This window comes from Pseudophryne corroboree, chromosome 12 (genome assembly GCF_028390025.1).
Source record: "Pseudophryne corroboree isolate aPseCor3 chromosome 12, aPseCor3.hap2, whole genome shotgun sequence".
NCBI classification, from domain to species: Eukaryota; Metazoa; Chordata; class Amphibia; order Anura; family Myobatrachidae; genus Pseudophryne; species Pseudophryne corroboree.
Genome location: NC_086455.1, coordinates 173164695 through 173192684, shown reverse-complemented (window position 1 = coordinate 173192684; position 27990 = coordinate 173164695). Strand labels below are relative to the sequence as shown.

The following is a 27990-nucleotide window of genomic DNA, read 5'->3' as shown; positions in this document are numbered from 1 at the left end:
AAGTGACCATGAAATAAAACACAACCATGCGATCGCTTACAGATATATGCAGCACAATATGTCACAGGTTCAGCTAACATCATTCAATACCGATGTCTTACGCTAAGACCTGTTTTCATCATCTCCCATCTTACAGAACGCTTTTGTAAACTGTTTCTCCAACACCGAGCAGGTCTCACGTGTATACAGATCATGTAACAACCAGGTGATACATCTGTGTCCACACAACAGGAGCACACACCTAGGGGAATATCTCCTGATCCCTATGGTGTGCGCTGTACACACACAGCAACAGAACATGGAAGTACGCCTCTACTGTATATTGGGCTACGGCTCTTTCCTGGTACCCCGGCCAGGTACACACTGTCCCTTCCTTCTCCGATGTCTGACTTGTTACACAGGTCCATGGTTTATCTAATGTTTGCTCAACCACTATTGGATATATATATATATATATATATATATCAATATATATATATATTGTGCACTATATAAAATGTATTGGCCCCTAAAGCTTTATCCGCTTTATTTGTTCTACATTCTTATTTTACAGGATCAACAAATGATGAAGTGTGTGTGTGGGGGGGGGGGGGGGGGAGTGATAACTCACAGCCCCGGAAGTCACAACTTTAGCTGGACACACAATTTTGCAGGAGCATAATATGCTAACTAGGTCCTAAAACTCTCAGCCTTCTGACCAGATAACAGTGGCAGGGATTGCTCTCTCTCTGTATTTGTATCCACCCTATTATATATCCGTAGGGCGGCGCTAGCTTCTACTGAGTGCACTAAAAAGGTTTGGAAAGAGGGAGTTTGTGGGAACCGCTACGGTCAAACGATTTTTTTGTGTAGATAAGTGTCCTCTGAAAAACTAAATATGTATCTCAGAAATTACTTCTGGTTCAGGTAACCATACACATGAAAGATTTTATATCTTTTAAGGCGTATGTATGGGTTACCATTCAGTGGTGGTCCCATGAGTCAAAGAGTATCAGAACGAATACCAAATGAAGAGAATGGACGGTAGAAGACTCTTATTTGGGAGCACTCTAATTCAGATGGACTAATATAGGTTTCAATACCTAATACTGATAAAATCATGTCTTTAATGATTTATTACTAAAATTTAGTTATAGGAGTTCAATTTAAATCAATATGTGAATCAAAAAACTCGGCGGAAATATAATAACAATTAAAGTATATATTTGGTAGCGTAAATGCTACAATAAAAATGAGCCGGAAATCTTTTCTATGGCCAATAAATGTCACATTATGGTTATAACAATGTACATTGTGAAAGGTATGGCCATCATTCATTCTGCAAGTATCCCTTAGGGTAATTTTATGGCAGAGAATTAAATCATAGGTCATACGAATCAGAGTGCCAGTTAATATTCTTTATCAGTGATACACAGATGGACAGCAATATTTATTGCAGTACCAGAGTGTTCTAAGGTGGTCTCCCATCCAAGTACTAACCCGGCCCTCCACTGCTTGGCTTCCAAGGTCGGAAGAGATTGGGCATCTCCAGTGGGGTATGTCCGCAAATATTGTGCTTGCCTCTCTTATCACTCTAATTAGATAAACTGTGAGCGCTGGAAATAGGGATTGTTATATATTCACAATGATAAGGATTGAACACATATGTGACAATTGGGCCCACAGACAAAAAATATACTGGTTATGTGGAAAAATAAGTTGAGTGCCACAAAACATCCAATACAATACTTTTTTATACCCAAACTCAAATACAATTAGGTCACCAGTCTGGCCACAGTACAGCACTGAGTACCGTTATATGTATGCAAAAAAGTGGTTACATATAATCCATATAGTCCTGTAACCGTGATAGTTGTTTTGACAGTGATATACAAAAAGACAGCAATTATTGCAGTACCAGGGTGTTCCAAGGTGGTCTCCCATCCAAATACCGACCCGGCCCTCCACTATTTAGCATTCATGCTCAGATGCGTTTCAGCACCTCTGGGGTATATCCGTAAGTATTATGCTGGTCATTGAAGCACTGACTCAGAGTAGATAATATGCTCACTCACAAAAATTATATTCTCAATAGTTAAATATATGAGCTAAGCATACATTTAGCGTCATAGACTGAAAAACTCAGATGCTGTATATAATTGTTATCCTCTGTGCAAAAGAGTTCGAAACATAGTATCCTCAGATAAGGTTAAGGGGGTGAATCAGAGTTGATCGCACGCTGTCGATTTTCGCAGCGCAGCGATCAGGTTACTACTGCGCATGCACCGCAATGCGCACGCATGTCGTACGGGTACAAACAGCATCGTTGCTGTGCAATGCTTCTAGCGACGAATCCATTCGCACGGGTGTTCGCAAGGAGATTGACAGAAAGAGGGCGTTTATGGGTGTCAACTGACAGTTTTCTGGGAGTGGTAGGGAAAACGCAGGCGTGTCCAGGCGTTTGCCTGACGTCAATTCCGGGACCAGACAGGCTGAAGTGATCGCAAGGGCTGCGTAAATTTAGATCTACTCTGAAACTGCAAAAAACGTTTTCGTCTTGCTCGTCTGTACATGCGATCGCACACTTGCAAAGCGAAAATACACTCCCCCCCCCCCCGTGGGCGGCGACTATGCGTTTGCATGGCTGCAAAGAGTAGCTAGCGAGCGATCAACTCGGAATGAGGGCCTAAGTGCATAGAACAAATGGATTATACCAACATTGCCAAGTCTCCAACATTTATTGAGATATATGCAACCACTAACAAATATGGCTGAGGCATATATATAAGCCTAACAGCAGCATGAGGTATCTTGTTTTCACAAGAAAGCAGTTTGCTGTGACAAAGAGATTATAAACCCATAGGTTATTGTTAATGTGCAAATAACCTTGCAGCAGTATAAGAAATCATATACATCTATCATAAACTAGCAAAAAATGTGACATGCAAGAATAGTATACTCATTGAATAATGCCACTGAGCTATCAAATAGAAAATTGCAACAGTGTATCTTTTCTGTAGCGTTAGGTCTAATAATAGATAACTTGCAATTGGCCTCCCTCAAATTAGAGGGGAGATGCTATAAACTGCATTAAGTCTGCTGTGTATACGATACCAGTGACCGGATGGTCTTACACCGGTATTGTGGTGGCGCCTGTGTCCTGTTTTACGGAGGTAGAGGAAACCGTGCAAAATCCTGACGTACGTTTCGCAGGTGAGCTTGATCACAGGACATGATCATGTCTGTGATCAAGCTCACCTGCGAAACGTACGTCAGGACCCTGCACAGTCACGTGGTGCGCACACGTGACCGGAACAGCCGGATCATCGTAGCCCATCACTAGGCAACCCCAGGCGGCCACACGCTACCGCACAATTGGAGCCCGACTACGGGCAGGAGCGGCGGGAGTTAGTGGCACCTCTCCACACTTGGTACCTATACCAACACTACTTACAATACCTGACCTCTACTTCAGGAAAACGGGACACAGGCGCCACCACAATACTGGTGTGAGACTATCTGATAAAGAATATTAACTGCCACTCGGATTCGTATGACCTAAGATTTAATTCTCTGTGATAAAATTTCCCTAAGGGATACTTGCAGAATGAATGATGGTCATACCTTTCACAATGTACATTGTTATAACCATAATGTGACATTCTACTCGCCATAGAAAAGATTTGCGGCTCATTTTATATTGTAGAATTTACGCCACCAAATATATACTTTAATTGTTATTATATTTTCGCTAAGTTTTTTGATTCATATATTGATTTCAATTGAACTCCTATAACTAAATTTAAATAAATCATTAAAGACATGATTTTATCAGTATAAGGTATTCAAACATATTAGTCCATCTGAATTAGAGTGTTCCCAAATAAGAGTCTTCTACTGTCCATTCTCTTCATTTGGTATTCGTTCTGCACTAAAAAGGTGAAACGTTGTTAAAATCCTCTCGGTAGAATCAGAATATAAAGCCTCAGGTGTCGTAGAATACCTTCATCATGGCGCTCCTCGCTATGTTGGTGACTCCCGGCCGCTCTGTTCCCAGGTGGTACTGGATGGGATCTGAGATTGCAGCGTTACGCTTGAACAAGATAGACGGAGCAACAAAGGAATAGCCCTGCATATAAAGATCACATATGTGTTATATCACAGGGTGACTCGCAGCATGCTCTAGAACACAGATAGCCAGCGCAGAAATACATCCCTGAGCTCACACAGTGTATACATGCCATACATCCCTGATCTCACACAGCGTATACATGTCACCCATCCCTGATCTCACACGGCGTATACATGTCATACATCCCTGAGCTCACAGTGTATACATGATATACATCCCTGAGCTCACACAGTGCATACATGATATACATCCCTGAGCTCACAGTGTATAAACGCCATACATCCCTGAGGTCACACAGTGTATACATGGCATACATCCCTGAGCTCACACAGTGTATACATGTCACACATCCCTGATCTCAGACACAGTGCATACATGTCACCCATCCCTGATCTCACACAGTGCATACATGTCATACATCCCTGATCTCACACACACTGCATACATGTCATACATCCCTGAGCTCACACAGTGTATACATGTCATACATCCCATATCTCACACACAGTGCATACATGTCATACATCCCTGATCTCACAGTGTACACGTCATACATCGCTGATCTCACACAGCGTATACATGTCATACATCCCTGATCTCACACAGTGTATACATGCCATACATCCCTGAGCTCACACAGTGTATACATGTCATACATCCCTGAGCCCACACAATGTATACATGTCACACATCCCTGAGCTCACACAGCGTATACATGATATACATCCCTGATCTCACAGTGTATACATGCCATACATCCCTGATCTCACACAGTGTATACATGTCATACATCCCTGATCTCACACACAGTGCATACATGTCATCCATCCCTGATCTCACAGTGTATACATGTCATACATCCCTGATCTCACACACAGTGCATACATGTCATCCATTCCTGATCTCACAGTGTATACATGTCATACATCCCTGATCTCACACACAGTGCATACATGTCATCCATCCCTGAGCTCACACAGTGCATACATGTCATCCATCCCTGATCTCACACAGTGTATACATGTCATAGAACCGCCTTACTTCCTTTCTTTCCTCACACTCACTGCTTGACCCATTCCAGTCTGGCTTCCGTCCTCTCCACTCCACTGAAACTGCCCTTACAAAAGTATGCAATGACCTCCATGCTGCTAAATCTAAGGGACACTACTCTCTTATTCTACTTGATCTCTCTGCTGCTTTTGACACTGTGGACCATCCTCTTCTACTGCAAATTCTTCACTCCATTGGTCTGCATGACACTGACCTCTCTTGGCTGTCCTCCTACCTTTCTTTCTCTGTCTCCTCTCATGACTCCACCTCCCCCGCACTTCCACTAACTGTAGGGGTACCCCAAGGTTCTGTCCTTGGTCCTCTTCTCTCTCTATACGTCCTCACTAGGTAAGCTCATTAGTTCTTTTGGTTTCCAATATCATCTCTATGCTGATGACACCCAAATCTATCTTTCCTCTCCAGACCTCTCCCCTGCTCTCCTCACTCATATCTCCTACTGTCTTCTCTGCTACCTCTTCCTGGATGTCCCAGCGCTTTCTTAAACTTAACATGTCTAAGACAGAGCTGATCATCTTTCCTCCCTCCCGCATAACCTCACCTCCTACAATCTCATTATCTATTGATGGCACTACTGTCTCCTCTAGCCCCCAAGTGCGCTGTCTTGGTGTAATCCTTGACTCCTTCCTCTCCTTCAAACCACACATTCAGCACCTCTCACAAACCTGCAATTTTCATCTAAAAAATATTTCCAGGATCAGACCCTTTCTGACCCAGGATGCTATTAAGACTCTTATCCACTCACTGGTCATCTCCAGACTGGATTACTGTAATCTGCTCCTAACTGGCATTCCTGACAATTACCTCTCTTTACTCCAATCTATCCTCAGTGCTGCTGCCCGGCTCATCTTCCTCACCAAACGCACTACGTCCACCTCTCCTCTCTTACTAGACCTTCACTGGCTCCCCTTCCCTTTCAGAATCCATTTCAAGCTTCTCACACTCGATTACAAAGCCCTCACCCACTCCTCTCCCATCTACATCTCTGACCTTATCTCCCTTTACACTCCCACCCGTCCTCTTCGCTCTGCTAATGCACGCCGACTCTCCTGCCTACGGATCACTTCCTCCCACTCCTACCTCCAAGATTTTTCACGTGCTGCACCACTTCTTTGGAATTCCCTACCTCTCTCCCTCAGACTCTCCACCTCTCTACAAAACTTCAAACGATCTCTCAAGACCCACTTCTTCACCAAACCCAGCCAAATCTCATCCTAACCCTCTGTTCTACGTTCTCTATGTACCCCATCTGTGTCACCCCTGTCTGTCTACCCCTCCCCTTTAGAATGTAAGCTCTCACGAGCAGGGCCCTCTTCCCTCGTGTGCTTATCCTTTCTTACTTTAATAATCTTCAACTGCACCACATCCAGCAGTCTTCTGCCACCTGACACTTATTCCAGTGTCATCTGCTGATGTAACTATGTTTATTTACCCTGTACTTATCCTATACTGTCATCAACTGTAAGTTGCTGTTTCCTGTTTAATTATTTGTTTATGTGCTCTGTAATTGGGCGCTGCGGAACCCTTGTGGCGCCATATAAATAAAGGATAATAATAATAAATACATACCTGATCTCACACAGCGTATACATGATATACATCCCTGATCTCACACCTTGTATACATGTCATACATCCCTGATCTCACACAGTGCATACATGTCATCTATCCCTGAGCTCACACAGTGTATACACGTCATCCATCCTTGATCTCACACAGTCCATACACGTCATCCATCCCTAATCTCACACAGTGCATACATGTCATCCATCCCTGATCTCACACAGTGTATACATGTCACCCATTCCTGATCTCACAGTGTATACATGTCACCCATTCCTGATCTCACACAGTGTATACATGTCACCCATTCCTGATCTCACAGTGTATACATGTCACCCATTCCTGATCTCACACAGTGTATACATGTCACCCATTCCTGATCTCACAGTGTATACATGTCACCCATTCCTGATCTCACACAGTATATACATGTCATCCATCCCTGATCTCACAGTGTATACATGTCATACATCCCTGATCTCACACACAGTGCATACATGTCACACATCCCTGATCTCACACACAGTGCATACATGTCACACATCCCTGATCTCACACACAGTGCATACATGTCATCCATCCCTGATCTCACACAGTGCATACATGTCATCCATCCCTGATCTCACACAGTGTATACATGTCACCCATTCCTGATCTCACAGTGTATACATGTCACCCATTCCTGATCTCACACAGTGTATACATGTCACCCATTCCTGATCTCACAGTGTATACATGTCACCCATTCCTGATCTCACACAGTATATACATGTCATCCATCCCTGATCTCACAGTGTATACATGTCATACATCCCTGATCTCACACACAGTGCATACATGTCACACATCCCTGATCTCACACACAGTGCATACATGTCACACATCCCTGATCTCACACACAGTGCATACATGTCATCCATCCCTGATCTCACACAGTGCATACATGTCATCCATCCCTGATCTCACAGTGTATACATGTCACCCATTCCTGATCTCACACAGTGTATACATGTCACCCATTCCTGACCTCACACAGTGTATACATGTCACCCATTCCTGATCTCACACAGTGCATACATGTCACACATCCCTGATCTCACACACAGTGCATACATGTCATCCATCCCTGATCTGATCTCACACAGTGCATACATGTCACCCATTCCTGACCTCACACAGTGTATACATGTCACCCATTCCTGATCTCACACAGTGTATACATGTCACCCATTCCTGATCTCACACAGTGTATACATGTCACACATCCCTGAGCTCACACAGTGTATACATGTCACCCATTCCTGATCTCACACAGTGTATACATGTCACCCATTCCTGATCTCACACAGTGTATACATGTCATCCATCCCTGATCTCACAGTGTATACATGTCATACATCCCTGATCTCACACACAGTGCATACATGTCACACATCCCTGATCTCACACACAGTGCAGACATGTCATCCATCCCTGATCTCACACAGTGCATACATGTCACACATTCCTGATCTCACACAGTGTATACATGTCACCCATTCCTGATCTCACACAGTGTATACATGTCACCCATTCCTGATCTCACACAGTGCATACATGTCACACATCCCTGATCTCACACACAGTGCATACATGTCATCCATCCCTGATCTCACACAGTGCATACATGTCACCCATTCCTGACCTCACACAGTGCATACATGTCACACATTCCTGATCTCACACAGTGTATACATGTCATACATCCCTGAGGTCACACAGTGCATACATGTCATACATCCCTGAGGTCACACAGTGTATACATGTCACCCATTCCTGATCTCACACAGTGTATACATGTCACCCATTCCTGATCTCACACAGTGTATACATGTCACCCATTCCTGATCTCACACAGTGTATACATGTCACCCATTCCTGATCTCACACAGTGTATACATGTCACACATTCCTGATCTCACAGTGTATACATGTCATCCATCCCTGATCTCACACAGTGTATACATGTCACCCATCCCTGATCTCACACAGCGTATACATGTCACACATCCCTGATCTCACACAGCGTATACATGTCACCCATTCCTGATCTCACACAGTGTATACATGTCATCCATCCCTGATCTCACACAGCGTATACATGTCACACATCCCTGATCTCACACAGCGTATACATGTCATCCATCCCTGATCTCACACAGCGTATACATGTCATCCATCCCTGATCTCACACAGCGTATACATGTCACACATCCCTGATCTCACACAGCGTATACATGTCACCCATTCCTGATCTCACACAGTGTATACATGTCACACATCCCTGATCTCACACAGCGTATACATGTCATCCATCCCTGATCTCACACAGCGTATACATGTCATCCATCCCTGATCTCACACAGCGTATACATGTCATACATCCCTGATCTCACACAGCGTATACATGTCACCCATTCCTGATCTCTCACAGTGTATACATGTCACCCATTCCTGATCTCTCACAGTGTATACATGTCATCCATCCCTGATCTCACAGTGTATACATGTCATCCATCCCGAGCCGGCTGCTGGGAGCCGGGCACACCGAGCCGGCTGCTGGGAGCCGGGCACACCGAGCTGGCTGCTGGGAGCCGGGCACACCGAGCCGGCTGCTGGGACTCGGACACACTGAGCCGGATGCTGGGTAAAGCACCATCAGTTACCTGAAATATGCGGTCAGCGTTCATGGGAAGAGCTGCGGGGGAGTAGGTCGGATCCATCTCTGTAAACTCCTCTGCAAAATTCCCCACGTCTAGCTCGTCCTTAATGATTGGCTGAAATGGGGCGGGTACTTTCTTTGCTGCCAAATCATCCCAATTGATGTTCTGCAAGAATAAAACATTCTCCAATCTCTTAAAAAGAAAGCGTTAATGTCACTGTATTTCTATATCAATGTCTTACAGGAGACGCTCAGCGTGGCTTCTGTTACTACAGATCTGCGCCAACCTTAGTGATAGCAGCCACGCCGCTCACCCAGGGGAGGGGGGAGGAGAAACGGTGCAGAGCAATGATCAGCCAACCTATAACTATATAAGAACACCCGCCTCACTGCACCAAGTACATGCTATTAAACTAATCCTACTTTCTATACAAGATTAAGGAACATCACATTAACACAATGACATTTACTTTATCAAATTTAGAATATCAGACATCGTTATAAAATGAGACTGCCCTAACCCCCCTCCACACAGAAAAACACACAAACTGTGACATTACTGTATGTGCTGCTTCTGTAACACATGCAACTAGTCTCATGGGAAGAGAATGGAATTCTGCATCAAAACTGAGATATTTGCAGCAATGGAACGTGACGCTTCATCAAATGTGTGAAGCTCTGTGTTCATTGCTGGCTGCAGGGTGGGTGCACATGTGCGCTTTGTTCCGCACCCACAGATAAAATCAGATTTCATTGTCTTCCTCTATTAGTGTGACAGCAGCCTCACATCACTGCTCTGTGCTGCTGGGGACCCTGCTCCTGCCACTATATAACTCTCAGTCTGTGGCTTCCTGTATCAGTGTGACAGCAGCCTCATATCACTGCTCTGTGCTGCTGGGGACCCTGCTCCTCCCACTATGTAACTCTCAGCCTGTGGCTCCCTGTATCAGTGTGACAGCAGCCTCACATCACTGCTCTGTGCTGCTGGGGACCCTGCTCTTCTCACTATGTAACTCTCAGCCTGTGGCTTCCTGCTGCCTACATTCCCCTCCTCACATCATGTCACTTCCCCTGTCACAATGCAGCCCTGTCCTCACTGACACATCACTCATCTCCTGATATACTCTGTGCTGCTGGGTACCCTGCTCCTGCCACTATATAACTCTCAGTCTGTGGCTTCCTGTATCAGTGTGACAGCAGCCTCATATCACTGCTCTGTGCTGCTGGGGACCCTGCTCCTCCCACTATGTAACTCTCAGCCTGTGGCTTCCTGCTGCCTCCATTCCCCTCCTCACATCCTGTCACTGCCCCTGTCACATGCAGCCCTGTCCTTACTGACACATCACTCATCTCCTGATATACTCTGTGCTACTGGGGACACTGCTCCTCCCACTATATAACTCTCAGTCTGTGGCTTCCTGCTGCCTCCATTCTCCTCCTCACATCATGTCACTGCCCCTGTCACATGCAGCCCTGTCCTCACTGACACATCACTCATCTCCTGATATACTCTGTGCTACTGGGGACACTGCTCCTCCCACTATATAACTCTCAGTCTGTGGCTTCCTGCTGCCTCCATTCCCCTCCTCACATCATGTCACTGCCCCTGTGACATGCAGCCCTGTCCTCACTGACACATCACTCATCTCCTGATATACTCTGTGCTGCTGGGTACCCTGCTCCTGCCACTATATAACTCTCAGTCTGTGGCTTCCTGTATCAGTGTGACAGCAGCCTCATATCACTGCTCTGTGCTGCTGGGGACCCTGCTCCTCCCACTATGTAACTCTCAGCCTGTGGCTTCCTGCTGCCTCCATTCCCCTCCTCACATCCTGTCACTGCCCCTGTCACATGCAGCCCTGTCCTTACTGACACATCACTCATCTCCTGATATACTCTGTGCTACTGGGGACACTGCTCCTCCCACTATATAACTCTCAGTCTGTGGCTTCCTGCTGCCTCCATTCTCCTCCTCACATCATGTCACTGCCCCTGTCACATGCAGCCCTGTCCTCACTGACACATCACTCATCTCCTGATATACTCTGTGCTACTGGGGACACTGCTCCTCCCACTATATAACTCTCAGTCTGTGGCTTCCTGCTGCCTCCATTCCCCTCCTCACATCATGTCACTGCCCGTGACATGCAGCCCTGTCCTCACTGACACATCACCCATCTCCTGATATACTCTGTGCTGCTGGGGACCCTGCTCCTCCCACTATATAACGCTCAGTCTGTGGCTTCCTGCTGCCTCCATTCCCCTCCTCACATCATGTCACTGCCCGTGACATGCAGCCCTGTCCTCACTGACACATCACCCATCTCCTGATATACTCTGTGCTGCTGGGGACCCTGCTCCTCCCACTATATAACTCTCAGTCTGTGGCTTCCTTTATCAGTGTGACAGGAGCCTCACATCACTGCTCTGTGCTGCTGGGGTCCCTGCTCTTCTCACTATATAACTCTCAGTCTGTGGCTTCCTGCTGCCTCCATTCCCCTCCTCACATCATGTCACTGCCCCTGTCACATGCAGCCCTGCCCTCACGGACACATCACTCATCTCCTGATATACTCTCTGCTGCTGGGGACCCTGCTCCTCCCACTATATAACTCTCAGTCTGTGGCTTCCTGCTGCCTCCATTCCCCTCCTCACATCATGTCACTGCTCCTGTCACATGCAGCCCTGTCCTCACTGACACATCACTCATCTCCTGATATACTCTGTGCTTCTGGGGACCCTGCTCCTCCCACTATATAACTCTCAGTCTGTGGCTTCCTGCTGCCTCCATTCCCCTCCTCACATCATGTCACTGCCCCTGTCACATGCAGCCCTGTCCTCACTGACACATCACTCATCTCCTGATATACTCTGTGCTTCTGGGGACCCTGCTCCTCCCACTATATAACTCTCAGTCTGTGGCTTCCTGCTGCCTCCATTCCTCTCCTCACATCATGTCACTGCCCCTGTCACATGCAGCCCTGTCCTCACGGACACATCATTTATCTCCTGATATACTCTGTGCTGCTGGGGACCCTGCTCCTCCCACTATATAACTCTCAGTCTGTGGCTTCCTGCTGCCCCCATTCCCTTCTTAAATCATGACAAAACCAGTAAATGAATAAACATAAGAAGGAAGTGCTTGGGCACCTTTACTGTTTGCTATAATAATACATACAAACATTACCCCAGCCGCATCGCCCACCTGGAAAAACGGGTGTTTCTTTATTTCATCGGAGCCATCAGAGCCGCAACCTAACCGCTTATTAGGATTCTTCTTCAATAAACCTCGAATAAGATCTTTTACCAGCTCGCTCATCTCTGCGGGATACGGGGGGTCACTTCTTAATATTCTCCTGCATACAAACAAAAATAGGATTTTAATTACCTACCGGTAAATCCTTTTCTCGTAGTCCATAAGGGATATTGGGGAGACTTAGTACGATGGGGTATAGACAGGGTCCAAAGGAGCCGGTGTACTTTAAATTTCTTCAACTGGGTGTGCTGGCTCCTCTCCTCTATGCCCCCTCCCACATGCAGTTATAGGTAAAACAGTGCCCGAAGGAGAAAGGACATATATGAGAGAAGGAACATAAAGGGTGGTGAGATTTATACACCAGCACACCACTAACATACAACAACCAGCAACGGTTGGTAACAAAACAGCAACAGCTGAACAGGAAACTATAGAACAAGAACCTGCAGAAAAGTCACCGCACTGAGGCGGGCGCCCAATATCCCTTATGGACTACGAGAAAAGGATTTACCAGTAGGTAATTAAAATCCTATTTTCTCTAGCATCCATAAGGGATATTGGAGGAAACTAGTACGATGGGGACGTCCCAAAGCTTCCAGAGCGTGCGGAGACATCTGCAGCACTGACTGCCCAAACTGGGAATCCTCTTTGGTCAGGGTATCAAACTTGTAGAATGTCACAAAAGTTTTCTTCCCCGACCAGGTAGCAGCTCGGCATAGTTGAAAGGCCATGGGCAGCCGCCCAGGAAGACCCCACCGATCTTGTAGAGTGGGCCTTCAGAGACTGTGGAACAGGTAAGGCTGCCGACACATAGGCCTGTTTGATAGTAAGCCTAATCCAATGAGCAATGGACTGCTTTGAAGCAGGGCAACCCTTTTTCTGCGCATCATAGAGCACAAACAATTAATCCGTCTTTCTGGTCCGAGGACGGGATCACAATAGGCTGATTCAAGTGGAACACGGAGACTACCTTCGGCAGGAACTGCTGCCTAGTCCTGAGCTCCACTCTGTCCTCATAAAAGACCAAGTAGGGACTTTTACACGATAAGGCCCCCAATTCTGAGACACGTCTACCAGAAGCCAGGGCCAGTAACATCACAGTCTTCCACATGAGGTACTTGTCTTCTACTGTCATCAGAGGTTCAAACCAGGAGGACTGTAGAAATTCCAACACCACATTCAAATCCCAGGGTGTCGTAGGCGGCACAAAAGGAGTTTGTATGTGGAGCACCCCTTGCAAAAAGGTCTGAACTTCTGGCAGCACTGCCAATTTCTTCTGAAAGAAAATTGAGAGCTGAAATCTAGACCTTAACGGAACCCAGACGTAAGCCCTTATCCACACCAGCGTGCAGGAAACGTAAGAAACATCCCAAGTGGAACTCTGCAGGCGAATGCGTGTATTCCTCACACCAAGAGACATATCTCCTCCAGATATGATGATAGTGTTTTGACGTCACATTCCCCACTCCCCCAGGTAGAGATTGTGACGACTCAGGAAGTCCGCATCCCAGTTGTCCACTCCCGGAATCAAGATTGCCGACATTGCTCTTGCATTTCTTTCCGCCCAGAGGAGTATCTTGACACCTCTCGCATGCAGGCTCTACGTTTTATCCCTCCTTGCCGATTGATGTACGCCACTGCTGTGGCGTTGTCCGACTGTACTTGGATCGCGTGATCCTTGAGCAGAGGAGAGGCCTGAAGCAGTGTACTGTAGATCGCCTGAAGTTCCAGAATGTTGATCGGAAGGAGGGCTTCGTGGGCTGACCACCTGCCCTAGAACTGAGCCCCTTGGGTAACAGCTCCCTATCCTCTCAGACTCGCATCCGTCGTGAGGAGGGTCCAATCCTGAATCCCGAAACTCCGGTCTTCCAGTAGATTGGAAGACTGCAGCCGCCACAGGAGGGAAATCCTGGCCTGAGGTGACAGCCGTATTATCCGGTGTATCTGTAGATGTGGTCCGGATCGCTTGTGCAGGAGTTCCAATTGAAATGTTCTGGCATGGAACCTCCCATATTGCATCGCCTCGTATGAGGCAACCATCTTCCCCAACAATCTTATGCAAAGACGGATGGATACTCGAGCAGTTCGGAGCACCATGCGGACCATCTCTTGAAGCGTTCTCGCTTTGTCCTCCGGGAGGAACACTTTCTGGGCCACAGTATCCAGTAACATCCCCAGGAACAGGAGCCGCTGAGTTGGCTCCAGGTGGGACTTCTGTAAATTGAGAATCCACCCATGGTGTGACAGAAGTTGGATAGTGCAGTCGATATGGAGCAATAAAAGCTCCCTGGATCTTGCTTTTATCAGGAGATTGTCCAGGTAAGGGACAACATTGACCCCCTGGACCCGAAGCTGGAACATCATTTCTGCCATTACCTTTGTGAATACCCTCGGAGCTGTGGACAGGCCGAAGGGCAGTGCCTGGAACTGGTAGTGATCGTCCAGTAGGGCAAACCTCAGATAAGCCTGATGAGGTGGCCAAATTGGAATATGAAGGTAGGCATCCTTGATATCCAAGGAAACCATGAATTCCAGTTCTTCCAGGCCCGCAATCACTGCTCTCAAGGATTCCATTTTGAACTTGAAAACCTTTAGGTAAGGGTTCATGGACTTTAGATTCAAAATGGGTCTTACCGAACCCGGTTGGAGTAATAACCCTTACCGGTTGGAGTAATAACCCTTTCCTCGTTGTGGAATTGGTACTGGAACAATGACGTGGGACTGGACCAACTTTTGGATGGCCTGTTGCAACGTAACTTGTGTATCCATCCTCCAAAGCTGGTAAGCTTGATTTGAAAAATCGTTGGGGTGTAGCACCGTCGTACTCCAGCTTGTAGCCCTGAGAAATGAGTTCCCTGACCCAGGTATCCTGGCAGGACGCGGCTGAAGTGACTCAGTCGAGCTCCCACCTCGAGATCCCTCGGGGTGGGTGGGTACCGTCATGCTGAGGATTTAGTGGAAGCAGAACTGGTGCTCTGTTCCTGAGAACCGGTGTTTGCAGGTCTTCTTGCCTTACCTCTAGTGCCTCCAGCCGCATTGGAGGCACCTCTGGCCCTAGATCGAAATATGTTAGACTGAAAGTACTGAACAGACGGCCCCGGGTAGGAACGCCTAGCCGACGGGGCCCCAGAAGGGAGAAGCATGGACTTCCCTGCCGTGACTTTGGAAATCCACGTATTCAACTCAACCCCAAAGAGCCATTCCCCAGAAAAGGGGAGAGATTCCACAGTGCGCTTGGATTCTGCGTCCGTTATCCACCGACGCAACCACAAGGCCCTTCGCGTCGACACCGCCTTGGCAGAAGACCTAGCATTAATATTGCCCATCTCCTTGAGCGAGTCACACAGGACGCGTGCAGTGTCCTGAATGTGCTTCAGGAGAGTCACCGTAGTTACCAGAGGCATATCCCCGGAGAGGCCCTTCTTAATTTGAGAAGCCCACGTATGAATGGCATGGGTCATCCAGCAACCCGCTATGACCGGCCTTTGCAATACACCTGCTGCTGTGTACATAGACTTTAGAGTAGTCTCTATTTTTCTGTCCCCAGGGTCCTTTATGGTAAAGGAGCCCGGGGCAGGCAGCACCGCCTTTTTTGACTGACGAGAGACTGATACGTCAACTCCCGGGGGGTTCTTCCCAGAATTTCCTACCTTCAGGAGCAAATGGGAAAGTGTGCAAAAATCTTTTTGACACTTGGTAATTTTTGTCTGGATTTTTCCAGGCTAACTTAAATAGGTCATCTAACTCTGCAGAATCAGGGAAAGTGACATTGGGCTTGTTTTGTGTAAAGAAAAACGACTGCTGTGACGCAGCGTCCTCTAGAGGGAGCTTCAACACGTCCCTTATAGCCAGAATACCCTGAGCAGAAGCGGAATTCCCCCTAACGGGATCCAAGTCCTCCCCATCCTCCTGTATATCCTCATCTGTATCAGAGAGTAGAGCAGGTAGACCACGCTTCTGCGGCCCTGCATGAGAGAGTGGGGGCTATGTAACATCTGCCCTAGCAGCTAAATCTGCAACAGCCTGTTGTAGTAGCGGAGTTTTCTGCACATTAGCAGTGAGCTGCGATGAAATATCTGACATCATAGTCTTAAGAGACCCTAACCAGGAGAGCTCTGTACCCTTTCCTCAAGCCCCTTCACTGAGTTGTGAAGATTGGCTGCATTGTTCACATGAAACAGAATCAGATGATAAGGGAGAGAATCTGGTGTGGCATACACTGCATAGCTTGTGTTTACCCATGTTCACAGTAATCACAATAACATACACATACACCCAGACAGTAAAACTTATCAAGCCTGCCCTTACTGTATGTGAGAGGGAGATATAGAGAGAGGAGACCAGCACACCCCAGCTACACAGCCCCAGTGAGGCTGCAGTTCTTTCACAGTGAAACACTGGAGTTTTTGTCCTTTTCAGGACACAGATCGTGTACAATAGCGGCTCTCCCCCTTTGCTACACCCCTGTACTAGTTTCCCAGCATTTTCTGAGTGTCAAGAGGAGCTGTGTGTGCCTGCTGTTGCTGCAGTAAGCAGAGGAAGGCGCCAAAAGCTGGTCCCGCTGTGAGGTAGCTCAGCCCCCCCTCCCAATGGCGCCGGAGCTACAGTGTTTTTTATACTGGCAACATCTCCTAAAGCGCTTAAAAACATCACACAAGTGCTAGTTTAAGCCATCGCTAGCCAGTTTACACGGGGGGCTCTAAGGGGTCCCGTATGCCGCCCCCGTGTTCAGCCGCACAATGAACTGGGGGACCCCCATAGCAGGGGGCCCCAGTTTGTACTCATCACTGTCGTCACCTTCAGGCTAATGTTAGGGGTGTGCGGCGTGCTGCTATTGCGACAGCCAAGGCGCAGTGCCCCGCTGAACAAACAACCACTCAGGACGGTGGTCCTGCAGCGGGGAATCGACTCTGCGCCTCGTAAGGCCGGTGACCGCCCCGCCCCCCTAACTCCCACAGGCAGGTATGCTGTTGCCCAGACAGCATTCCCGAAAATAATAAAAAAAGTTTAAAAGAAAATTAAGAAAACTCTCTGGAGCTGCAGAGTGTGCATCCTCTCCTGAGGGCACTTTCTTCTAAACTGCCTGTGGGAGGGGCATAGAGGGGTGGAGCCAGCACACCCAGTGAAGAAATTTAAAGTGCACCGGCTCCTTTGGACCCCATCTATACCCCATCGCACTAAGTCTCCCCAATATCCCTTATGGATGCTAGAGAAAGTCTATCTACATTCCTCAGAACCAGGTATTAATCTTCTACCCTCAGTATACGGAGGATAATGTGACGTTATGCTGTATACGGGAGGATAATGTGCTGTATACGGGAGGATAATGTGACGTTATGCTGTATACGGGAGGATAATGTGACGCTGTGCTGTATACGGGAGGATAATGTGACGTTGTGCTGTATACGGGAGGATAATGTGACGTTATGCTGTATACGGGAGGATAATGTGCCGTTATGCTGTATACGGGAGGTTAATGTGCCGTTTTGCTGTATACGGGAGGTTAATGTGACGTTATGCTGTATACGGGAGGATAATGTGCTGTATACGGGAGGATAATGTGCCGTTATGCTGTATACGGGAGGTTAATGTGACGTTATGCTGTATACGGAAGGATAATGTGCTGTATACGGGAGGATAATGTGCAGTTATGCTGTATACGGGAGGTTAATGTGATGTTATGCTGTATACGGGAGGTTAATGTGACGTTATGCTGTATACGGGAGGATAATGTGCTGTATACGGGAGGATAATGTGACGTTATGCTGTATACAGGAGGATAATGTGACGTTGTGCTGTATACGGGAGGATAATGTGACGTTATGCTGTATACGGGAGGATAATGTGACGTTATGCTGTATACGGGAGGATAATGTGACATTGCGCTGTATACGGGAGGTTAATGTGACGTTACGCTGTATACGGGAGGATAATGTGACGTTATGCTGTATACGGGAAGTTGATGTGACATTACGCTGTATACGGGAGGATAATGTGACATTGCGCTGTATACGGGAGGTTAATGTGATGTTATGCTGTATACGGGAGGATAATGTGACGTTATGCTGTATACGGAAGGATAATGTGACGTTGTGCTGTATACGGGAGGATAATGTGACGTTATGCTGTATACGGGAGGATAATGTAACGTTATGCTGTATACGGAAGGATAATGTGACGTTGTGCTGTATACGGGAGGATAATGTGACGTTAAGCTGTATACGGGAGGATAATGTGACGTTACGCTGTATACGGGAGGATAATGTGACGTTACGCTGTATACGGGAGGATAATATGACGTTACGCTGTATACGGGAGGATAATGTGACGTTACGCTGTATACGGGAGGATAATATGACGTTACGCTGTATACGGGAGGATAATGTGACATTGCGCTGTATACGGGAGGTTAATGTGACGTTACGCTGTATACGGGAGGATAATGTGACGTTATGCTGTATACGGGAGGTTGATATGACGTTACGCTGTATACGGGAGGATAATGTAACGTTATGCTGTATACGGGAGGATAATGTGACGTTATGCTGTATACGGGAGGTTGATGTGACGTTAAGCTGTATATGGGAGGATAATGTGACGTTATGCTGTATACGGGAGGATAATGTAACTTTATGCTGTATACGGGAGAATAATGTGACGTTATGCTGTATACGGGAGGTTGATGTGACGTTAAGCTGTATATGGGAGGATAATGTGACGTTATGCTGTATACGGGAGGATAATGTAACTTTATGCTGTATACGGGAGAATAATGTGACGTTATGCTGTATACGGGAGGATAATGTGACGTTACGCTGTATACGGGAGGATATGTGACGTTGTGCTGTATACGGGAGGATAATGTGACGTTACGCTGTATACGGGAGGATAATATGACGTTACGCTGTATACGGGAGGATAATGTGACTTATCTACGCTGATGTAAGTGTGTGCGCTGCGATCCCCTCATTTTACCTCCTCCGCCTGCGGTTCCCTCCTAGGACTTGGGAATGGGCGCCATTGATGGGCAATCAACAGTCACAGCTACCAAGCAGCAGATACTGATGCATGTACTACTATATAATGCTCACATTACTATAGGAGAACTATTAATGACCGCGTGCTGGGGCTTATTCCAGCGGCGCTTACTTAGAGATTTCCGCTTGAGAGTTCTTTTCTCCGTCCACAGTGAAGGGAGATCCTCCTGTCAGCAGCTCGTACATCAAGACCCCCAGACTCCACCAATCTACGGCCTGGAGCAGGAGAAAGGCGAAAGAACTTTAAGTTGGAGACCAAACACCCTATAGAGTAGACAGTACGCTAGAAGGGGTCTCCCTGTACCGGCCAATGATATTTCCTTAGACAGGCATGGAGCCAGAGGGATCATCTTCTATAGAGGTGCACGACATGCGCTGATACCAATATCTCTTTCTGAGCTGTTACGCCAAGTTTTGCAAATAAACAGAGATAAATGTATGCTGAAGTGTCGCGCAGTCTCCAGAAGGAAATGATCTAGAGCTTTTTGCCACAGAACAATGAGCCGTAGAGCGGAGGCGCACTGTAACACCACAGCATAGCGAACCTTGTAAGATCTATCACCCACGTCTAGCAAGACACTGGCTGCCTAAGGGTACAGAGGATATCATTACTTGAACAGGCTTATCATCCAACCATGGCCCTCATTCCGAGTTGTTCGCTCGCTACCTGCTTTTAGCAGCATTGCACACGCTAAGCCGCCGCCCTCTGGGAGTGAATCTTAGCTTAGCAGAATTGCGAACGAAAGATTTGCAAAATTGCGAATAGACATTTCTTAGCAGTTTCTGAGTAGCTCGAGACTTACTCTGCCACTGCGATCAGTTCAGTCAGTTTCGTTCCTGGTTTGACGTCACAAACACGCCCAGCGTTCGCCCAGACACTCCCCCGTTTCTCCAGCCACTCCCGCGTTTTTCCCAGAAACGGCAGCGTTTTTTCACACACACCCGTAAAACGGCCAGTTTCCGCCCAGAAACACCCACTTCCTGTCAATCACACTCCGATTACCAGAACGCAGAAAAAACCTCGTAATGCCGTGAGTAAAATACCAAACTTCTTAGCAAATTTACTTGACACAGCCGCAGTGCGAACATTGCGCATGCGCAGTTAGCGGAAAATCGCACCGATGCGAAGGAAAATAACGAGCGAACAACTCGGAATGAGGGCCCATGTGTGGCTGGCTCTGGGGCCTCCAGTCTGTTCCTTGTACAAATGACCATCTATGTAGCCACATTGCCCTTAAATAGGAAACTTTCTGGCTTGGGACCACGGTTCTCCCTCCTGTACGTGGCTTTTAAAGACCGTAACAAACTATAAAATGCTGCAGATGGAAGCACCGGCTCCTGGGACATGGAGGAGCCCGCTCACCTGGCTAGCGTTCTGCGCACATTACTGGTCCTATAAGTGCTGGGACTGTATGGATATTGATGAACCAGTTGAAGAACCATTCTAAAACTCTCAGGACTCTCTGGCCACTACTTACATGTCAGATACGGGGTTCACATACGGTTGAGGGAGCGTGCAAGGAGACAGAAGACGGATGGTGGTGGCTCATTAAGTATCACTAATAATCGTACACGATGGCGTGTGACGCGTACTGTACGCACAGCAGATGTGCCCGTTCTGCAGTCTGAGCTAACACTCATAGGAAGGCCGCCTATCAATCTACATACAACCACTTCCATCCCCAACTCATCATACGCTAATACCAAACCCTCCGCCTGGCAGCAATACCTTATCGTGGCCAGAATCCCCTCCTTTCACAATCTCTGGCGCCATGTATTCTATGGTCCCGCAGAAGGAATACGCTCTCTCATTCTAAAGGGAAACAAACGGTTAACTTGGTTTAAAAAAAAAAAAAATTGGACACTCCGATACTAGCAGGTAACGTATGGGTCATAGGTCAGCAAAGTGAGCGTGATAATAAGTTACATAAAACAAAGAGAGAGAGGGAGAGAGAGAACTAGGGAGGAGGCAGAGAGATAGAGAGAGAGAGAGAAAGAGGGTAAGAGAGAGGAAAAGAGAAGGGAGGAGAGAGAGAGAGAGAGAGGAAGACAGAGGAAAAGAGAGAGAGAGAGAGAGGGGGGGAGAGAGAGAGAGGAAGAAATAGAGGAAAAGAGAGAGAGAGGGGGGGGGAGAGAGAGAGAGAGGGAGAGAGAGAGAGAGAGAGAGGAAAAGAGAGAGAGAGAGAGAGGGGGGGAGAGAGGAAGAAATAGAGGAAAAGAGAGAGAGAGAGAGAGAGAGAGAGGGGGGGGGAGGAAGAAATAGAGGAAAAGAGAGAGAGAGAGAGAGAGAAAGAGGGGGGGGGAGAGGGAGGAAGAAACATAGTAATATAGTAATTGAGGTTGAATAGAGGCAAAATGCTCATCGTATTCATCCTATATTATTAGGAAGACGGGGGGGGGGAGAGGAAGAGAGAGAGGGGGGGAGGAAGGAAGGAAGAGAGAGAGAGAGAGAGAGAGAGAGAGAGAGAGAGAGAGAGAGTGGGGGGGGGGGAGAGAGGAAGAAATAGAGAGGAAGAAACAGAGAGGAAGAGAGAGAGAGAGAGAGAGAGAGAGAAAGAGAGAGGTGGGAGAGAGGAAGAAAGGGGGAGAGGAAGAAAGAGAGAGGGGGAGAGAGAGACGGGGGGGAGAGAGGAAGGACGAAAGAGAGAGGAAGAGAGAGAGGGGGAGAGAGGAAGAAAGGGGGAGAGGAAGAAAGAGAGAGGGGGAGAGAGAGAGAGACGGGGAGAGAGAGAGGAAGGAAGAAAGAGAGGGGGAGAGAGGAAGGAAGAAAGGGAGAGAGAGGAGGAAGGGGGGGGGGGGAAGAGAGAGGAAGAGAGAGAGAGAGAGAGAGAGAGAGAGATCCCCCCACGTAATACAGCTCCCTCTATATCATGTATACTGGTGATGTATCACCTCTACGTAGATAGAACATATTCATTCATTTATATAGCCTCCTTATTACAGCCTTATCCATGGTAATCCTACCAATGTAAATATGGCCCCGGCAGGTAAAATGACCTGGGCGGAGATTTATCAAAGCTTGGAAAGATAATATATAATATCTCCCGTCATGTTACAGGCAGGTAGTTTTTATCTCTCCAAGCTTTGGTAAGTCTCCCCCAGGCTACTTGCATTCACAATGACCAATGACTATACATGTAAGTTATTTATACAGATGTGCAGCCTACCCCCAGATATTTGCATTATTAGATTAGGGTGGGCAAAAATCATTTGGAAATAGGAACCAATGAGATGACATGATAAGTCCTGGAATGTATACCCATGAAAAATAGATATTTATTAAACTGCTAGTCTCTTCTTCCGAGTGCGTGCGACTGACTCATCCGCCACTGATATGTTGGTTACACAATTTTATCAACTTCCCATCACAACATCGCAGACACAAATCCACACGACAGGCTCAGGAGATTTCCGTTACTGGCTTGTGCACGGCCTATATGACTGCCTTCCATTTCAGCCATGTACTAATATCATCCTGTGCACCACTGATATGCCCTTAGACAGCTGTATCCCTGCGGTGCCCTCTGCCACAGATACAAGTGACTCCAGAGAGAGTATTCTGTCCAGGGTTCTGTGTGATCGGAGGAATATGCGGCTGAGAAACGCTGCAGGGAGCTAGAAAGAAGCAGGACTGGCAAAAACATAAGGGCATCTACAAGCCAAGAAACTGAAGGTGAAAACCTGCTGCATTAACAGTAGCCCAACGTGAAGACTGTGCACTTTCTCTACAAAATACATGCAAAAGAATTACTGTGTGTATGTGGGGGGAGGAGAAGGCTGTAAGTGCCACCAATTACTCAGCGCCACTTCTCCTGCCTACTGATTACTTCCTCACACCTCAAAGATTTTGCACGTGCTGCTCCCTACCTCTGGAACTCTTTCCTTCTTCCTATCAGACTCTCCACCTCTCTACATAACTTCAAACGGGCTCTCGACACACTTCTTCATCCGACCCAGCCGTCTCTCATCATAACCCTCTGTCCCACACTCACTGTCTACCCGATCTGTGTCACCCCTGTCTATTTGCTGCTCCTCTTTAGAATGTAAGCTCTCACGAGCAGGGCCCTCTCCCCTCGAGCTTTTCCCTCTTACTCTCGTACTATCATCTACTCCATACTCCGTACAACGGCACCTAACTCTCTCTTCCAAGCTCACTGTCTACCCCAGCTGTGTCACCCCTGTCTGCCCTTCCCTTTAGAATGTAAGCTCTAACGAGCAGGGCCCTCTCCCCTCATGTGCTTTTATCTTACACTATTTCTGACGCCATACCCCCTACAACGGCACCTAGCCCTCGGTTTCTGCCACCCTGCTGCTTATGTCAGTGATATAACTGCCGACGCAGCAATGTGTATATACCGTGTACGTGTCCTGCCCTGTCTTGTACTGTAAGTCATGTTTTCTTGTTGTGCTCATGTGTTTATGTAGTTTGTTAGGCGCTGTGGACCCCTTGTGGCGCCATGTAAATACACAATAATAATAATAATAATAATAACTTACCTCATCAGACAGAAACTCCTTGCTGAGCCCAAAATCTGTTAGTACCACGTGGCCGCTGGAATCCAGGAGGATGTTCTCCAGCTTTATGTCCCGATAGATGATCCCCAGCTGCAGGAGGATGATTTATATTAGAGAGGAGCAGAGACCAGGACAGGGCAGGGAGACGGGAAAGGCCGGAGTCAGGCAGGAATTCTGCACATAAACAGCAATAAATCCCGGAGGGGGCTCCGCAGCGCAGGGAATGTAAAGCATTTATATACGAGGCCAGAATAAACCAGGGGAATAACGGTTTCATGGATGCACAATAAATGGGAGTTTAGGACTACACAATCGCACACTGTGACCCCTTGTGTGTGACGGTAAGCCTGGCACAGCAGAGTGTTACAGTACACAGGCACGGGCGCCTTCGTGTTTCAGGGACAGAAAACTGTATCTTCAGTTTATTCACCACGTAAAATCTCGGGTGACCCCCCAGCTTACACTTCTCATACACAGCCGGACACGGCTCATAAGTGCTGGGTTGTGACCAATACTAACCACGCACCATATGGCGCAGCAGCAGCACGGAGGCTCACCACGCTGGGGTCACGGGATAAATTACCAGCTATAGAAACGTTCTTATGTGTCTGCTAGGATTCCTCTGGGTGCGCAATAATCACATACTGTGCGTACTGGCCGATTGGGCAATGACAGGCGCAGAGCAAGGCTTACCGGGGAATTCTATGGCTGAGAGTGACGCCATGTGCCGGTCAGAAACGCACATCGCTCCGTCTGGCACTGCAGCGTTCCCTCTCACCCCCCCTATCAGCACTACCATAAAAGGCAGACAAGTGCGCAGCCGGTCATCGGATGGCACATTCCGCTGAACTGACTCGCCTGGCACTACGGTATGTGATGTGACCGCAGCCAGGAGAGCGTTACAGGGCCAGGCTGCGTCACATACGGCTGGCTAGCCTCACTGTGACCCCGCTGTATGGTGGAAATTCATACCTAATGCTGCAGTGGTCCCATGGGAGCTATATCCTCTGCGCACACTGGTAATCACTATTACAGTATATGTGTAACAGTGTCAGAAGCTGCAGCATTGTGGTAAGTAGTACGTGCCGCACCCTGCTCTAGTGCCGGACGTCAGCCGCACAGCCACAGAGGTCAATCAGGTCGGCAGGACAAGAACCTGCACAGCAGTTCTCTAGTAGGGCCCTGCACACAGATACACACAGGAGGGACTGCGTCCATGTGGTGTGTTGTGGGCAGGGTGACCGGTGATCACTTTATATTTCGTGAAAGGGTCACAGGGAAGTTTTGCAACTGCTAGTAATTAATTTACTGATACTGCAGATGGTGCTGTCCCTAGCAACCTGACCACCCGAAATACAGCACAGCAAATTGGCCCGACTGCAGAGCCTAGAATAGTGTATATATATATATATATATATATATATATATATATATAATCAATCTAACAACCAGAATATCACCAGATTTGGTGGGAAGACTAAGTAGTAAATGGGAGGCAGGATTCCGCAGAAAACGTACTGCTAGGGGGAATACAGCGCTGTGCAGTGTGACGTGAACAAGTGTTGTATTGCTGTGTTATTATCAGCACTACACAATAAAGGTCATCGCTCATTACAGTTTAGTCTTTTGAATCATTTGTCAGTCCAGTCTCACACTGTACATTATACCTATGTGCCCAGGTATAGCCTGTTATAGGGACATGAGCTGCCGTCTCACAAGCTACCTCTCTGACAACTCCATCCTCGATCCACTACAATCTGGCTTTCGCCCACTCCACTGAGACTGCCCCGGTGAAAGTAACCAATGACCTGCTTTCGGCCAAATCCAAGGGCCAATTCTCTCTGCTCATCCTTCTGGACCTCTCTGCTGCCTTTGACACCGTAGATCATCCTCTCCTCCTCCGCACACTCCAAAACGTTGGCCTCTCTAGCAGCGTCCCTGACTGGTTTACCTCATACCTCACTAACCGCTCCTTCTCTGTGTCTGCCTCCGGCACCACCTCACACCCTTCCATCCTTCCTGTTGGTGTCTCTCAGGGTTCTGTCCTCGGCCCCCTTCTGTTCTCCCTGTACACCTCTTCCCTGGGTGCGCTCACTAACTCCTTTGGCCTTCAATACCACCTCTATGCTGACACAACTCTACCTCTCCTCTCCTGATCTGTCTACCTCTGTCCTCTTTCAGGTCTCCAGCTGCCTCTCCGCAATCTCCTCCTGGATGTCTGAGCGCTATCTGAAGCTCAACATGGACAAAACTGAACTCATTATCTTTTCCCCAGCCAGAGCAACACCCCCTACAAATATCTCTATCACTGTTGAAAACACCATCATCTCACCCGTTCCCCAACTCCGCTGCCTGGGCGTCACTCGTGACTCCTCCCTCTCCTTTGCACCCCACATCCAAGCTCTGGCACAATCCTGTCGGTTCCAGCTACGCAACATTGCTTGTATCAGGTAATTTCTCTCCCAAAGTGCAACTAAACTTATCATCCACTCACTGGTCATCCCACGACTTGACTACTGCAATGTTCTCCTCACTGGCCTCACTTATTCCCACCTCGCTCCCCTCCAATCTGTCCTGAACTCCGCAGCTAGGCTTATCTTCCTCTCCCGCCGCTCCACATCTGCCACTCCCCTTCCCCAATACCTGCACTGGCTCCCATTCCCCTACAGAATCCTCTTCACCCTCACATACAAGGCCATCTCTAATTCCACTGCTCCCTACATCTCCAACCGCCTCTCCACCGCCCTGGTCACTGCTTCCCATGCTCGAGTTCAAGACTATGCCCGTGCTGCACCCCTTCAGTGGAACGCGCTCCCCCGCTCCATTAGTCTCTCCCTGACCTTGCAAAGCTTCAAACGGGCACTGAAAACCCACATATTTATCAAAGCGTACCCTTCCGATGCATAACCTAGTTCTGAGGCCGCTCCTCCATCCCCCTGCCCTGAGGCCGCTCCTCCATTCCCCTGCCCTGAGGCTTCTCCTCCATCCCCCTGCCCCGAGGCCGCTCCTCCATCCCCCTGCCCCGAGGCCGCTCCTCCATCCCCCTGCCCTGAGGCCGCTCCTCCATCCCCCTGCCCTGAGGCCGCTCCTCCATCCCCCTGCCCTGAGGCTACTCCTCCATCCCCCTGCCCTGAGGCCGCTCCTCCATCCCCCTGCCCTGAGGCTACTCCTCCATCCCCCTGCCCTGAGGCCGCTCCTCCATCCCCCTGCCCTGAGGCCGCTCCTCCATCCCCCTGCCCTGAGGCTACTCCTCCATCCCCCTGCCCTGAGGCCGCTCCTCCATCCCCCTGCCCTGAGGCTACTCCTCCATCCCCCTGCCCTGAGGCTACTCCTCCATCCCCCTGCCCTGAGGCCGCTCCTCCATCCCCCTGCCCTGAGGCCGCTCCTCCATCCTCCTGCCTTGAACATCTCTGCTTTCCTTACATCCTGCCATCAGGCTACCTCCCGCTTGCTTGCACCTCATGTCGTCTGTCTGTCGCCCCTTCCCACTAGATTGTTAGCTCTTCAGAGCAGGGCCCTCTTTCCTCTTATCTAAGCCCTCTTCTCCACACATTTCACTTGCAGCTCTCTCCTACTCAGCGACCATCTTTACCGCTTTCTCTCCTGCTGGTAAAGGCTCATCTCTATCTATGGCCACCAGCTCCTAGTAGTACGATGATCACTCCCTCACTACTTACATCTTAGCTGTATTGTGTATGAGAACGTGTGGTGCTCTGTGTTACCTGTACTGTATTTCTGT

The 27990-nt window shown here is 48.1% G+C and overlaps 1 protein-coding gene and 1 pseudogene across 3 annotated transcripts in view; both read right to left on the bottom strand.

Annotated features, from left to right (window-relative positions):
• RPS6KA5 (ribosomal protein S6 kinase A5) overlaps positions 1-27990 on the bottom strand; it is a 77717-nt gene that overhangs the window by 9166 nt on the left and 40561 nt on the right. For all 3 annotated transcript variants that reach the window (XM_063948595.1, XM_063948593.1, XM_063948594.1), the window contains exons 5-10: positions 24234-24341; positions 21466-21549; positions 19849-19952; positions 12649-12799; positions 9448-9609; positions 3983-4108 (exon numbers count right to left, since the gene is read on the bottom strand). In XM_063948595.1, coding sequence (XP_063804665.1) covers positions 3983-4108; positions 9448-9609; positions 12649-12799; positions 19849-19952; positions 21466-21549; positions 24234-24341 — 735 coding nt within the window. The remainder of the gene's footprint in view (positions 1-3982; positions 4109-9447; positions 9610-12648; positions 12800-19848; positions 19953-21465; positions 21550-24233; positions 24342-27990) is intronic.
• Positions 1430-1549, bottom strand: LOC134981683 (5S ribosomal RNA; annotated as a pseudogene).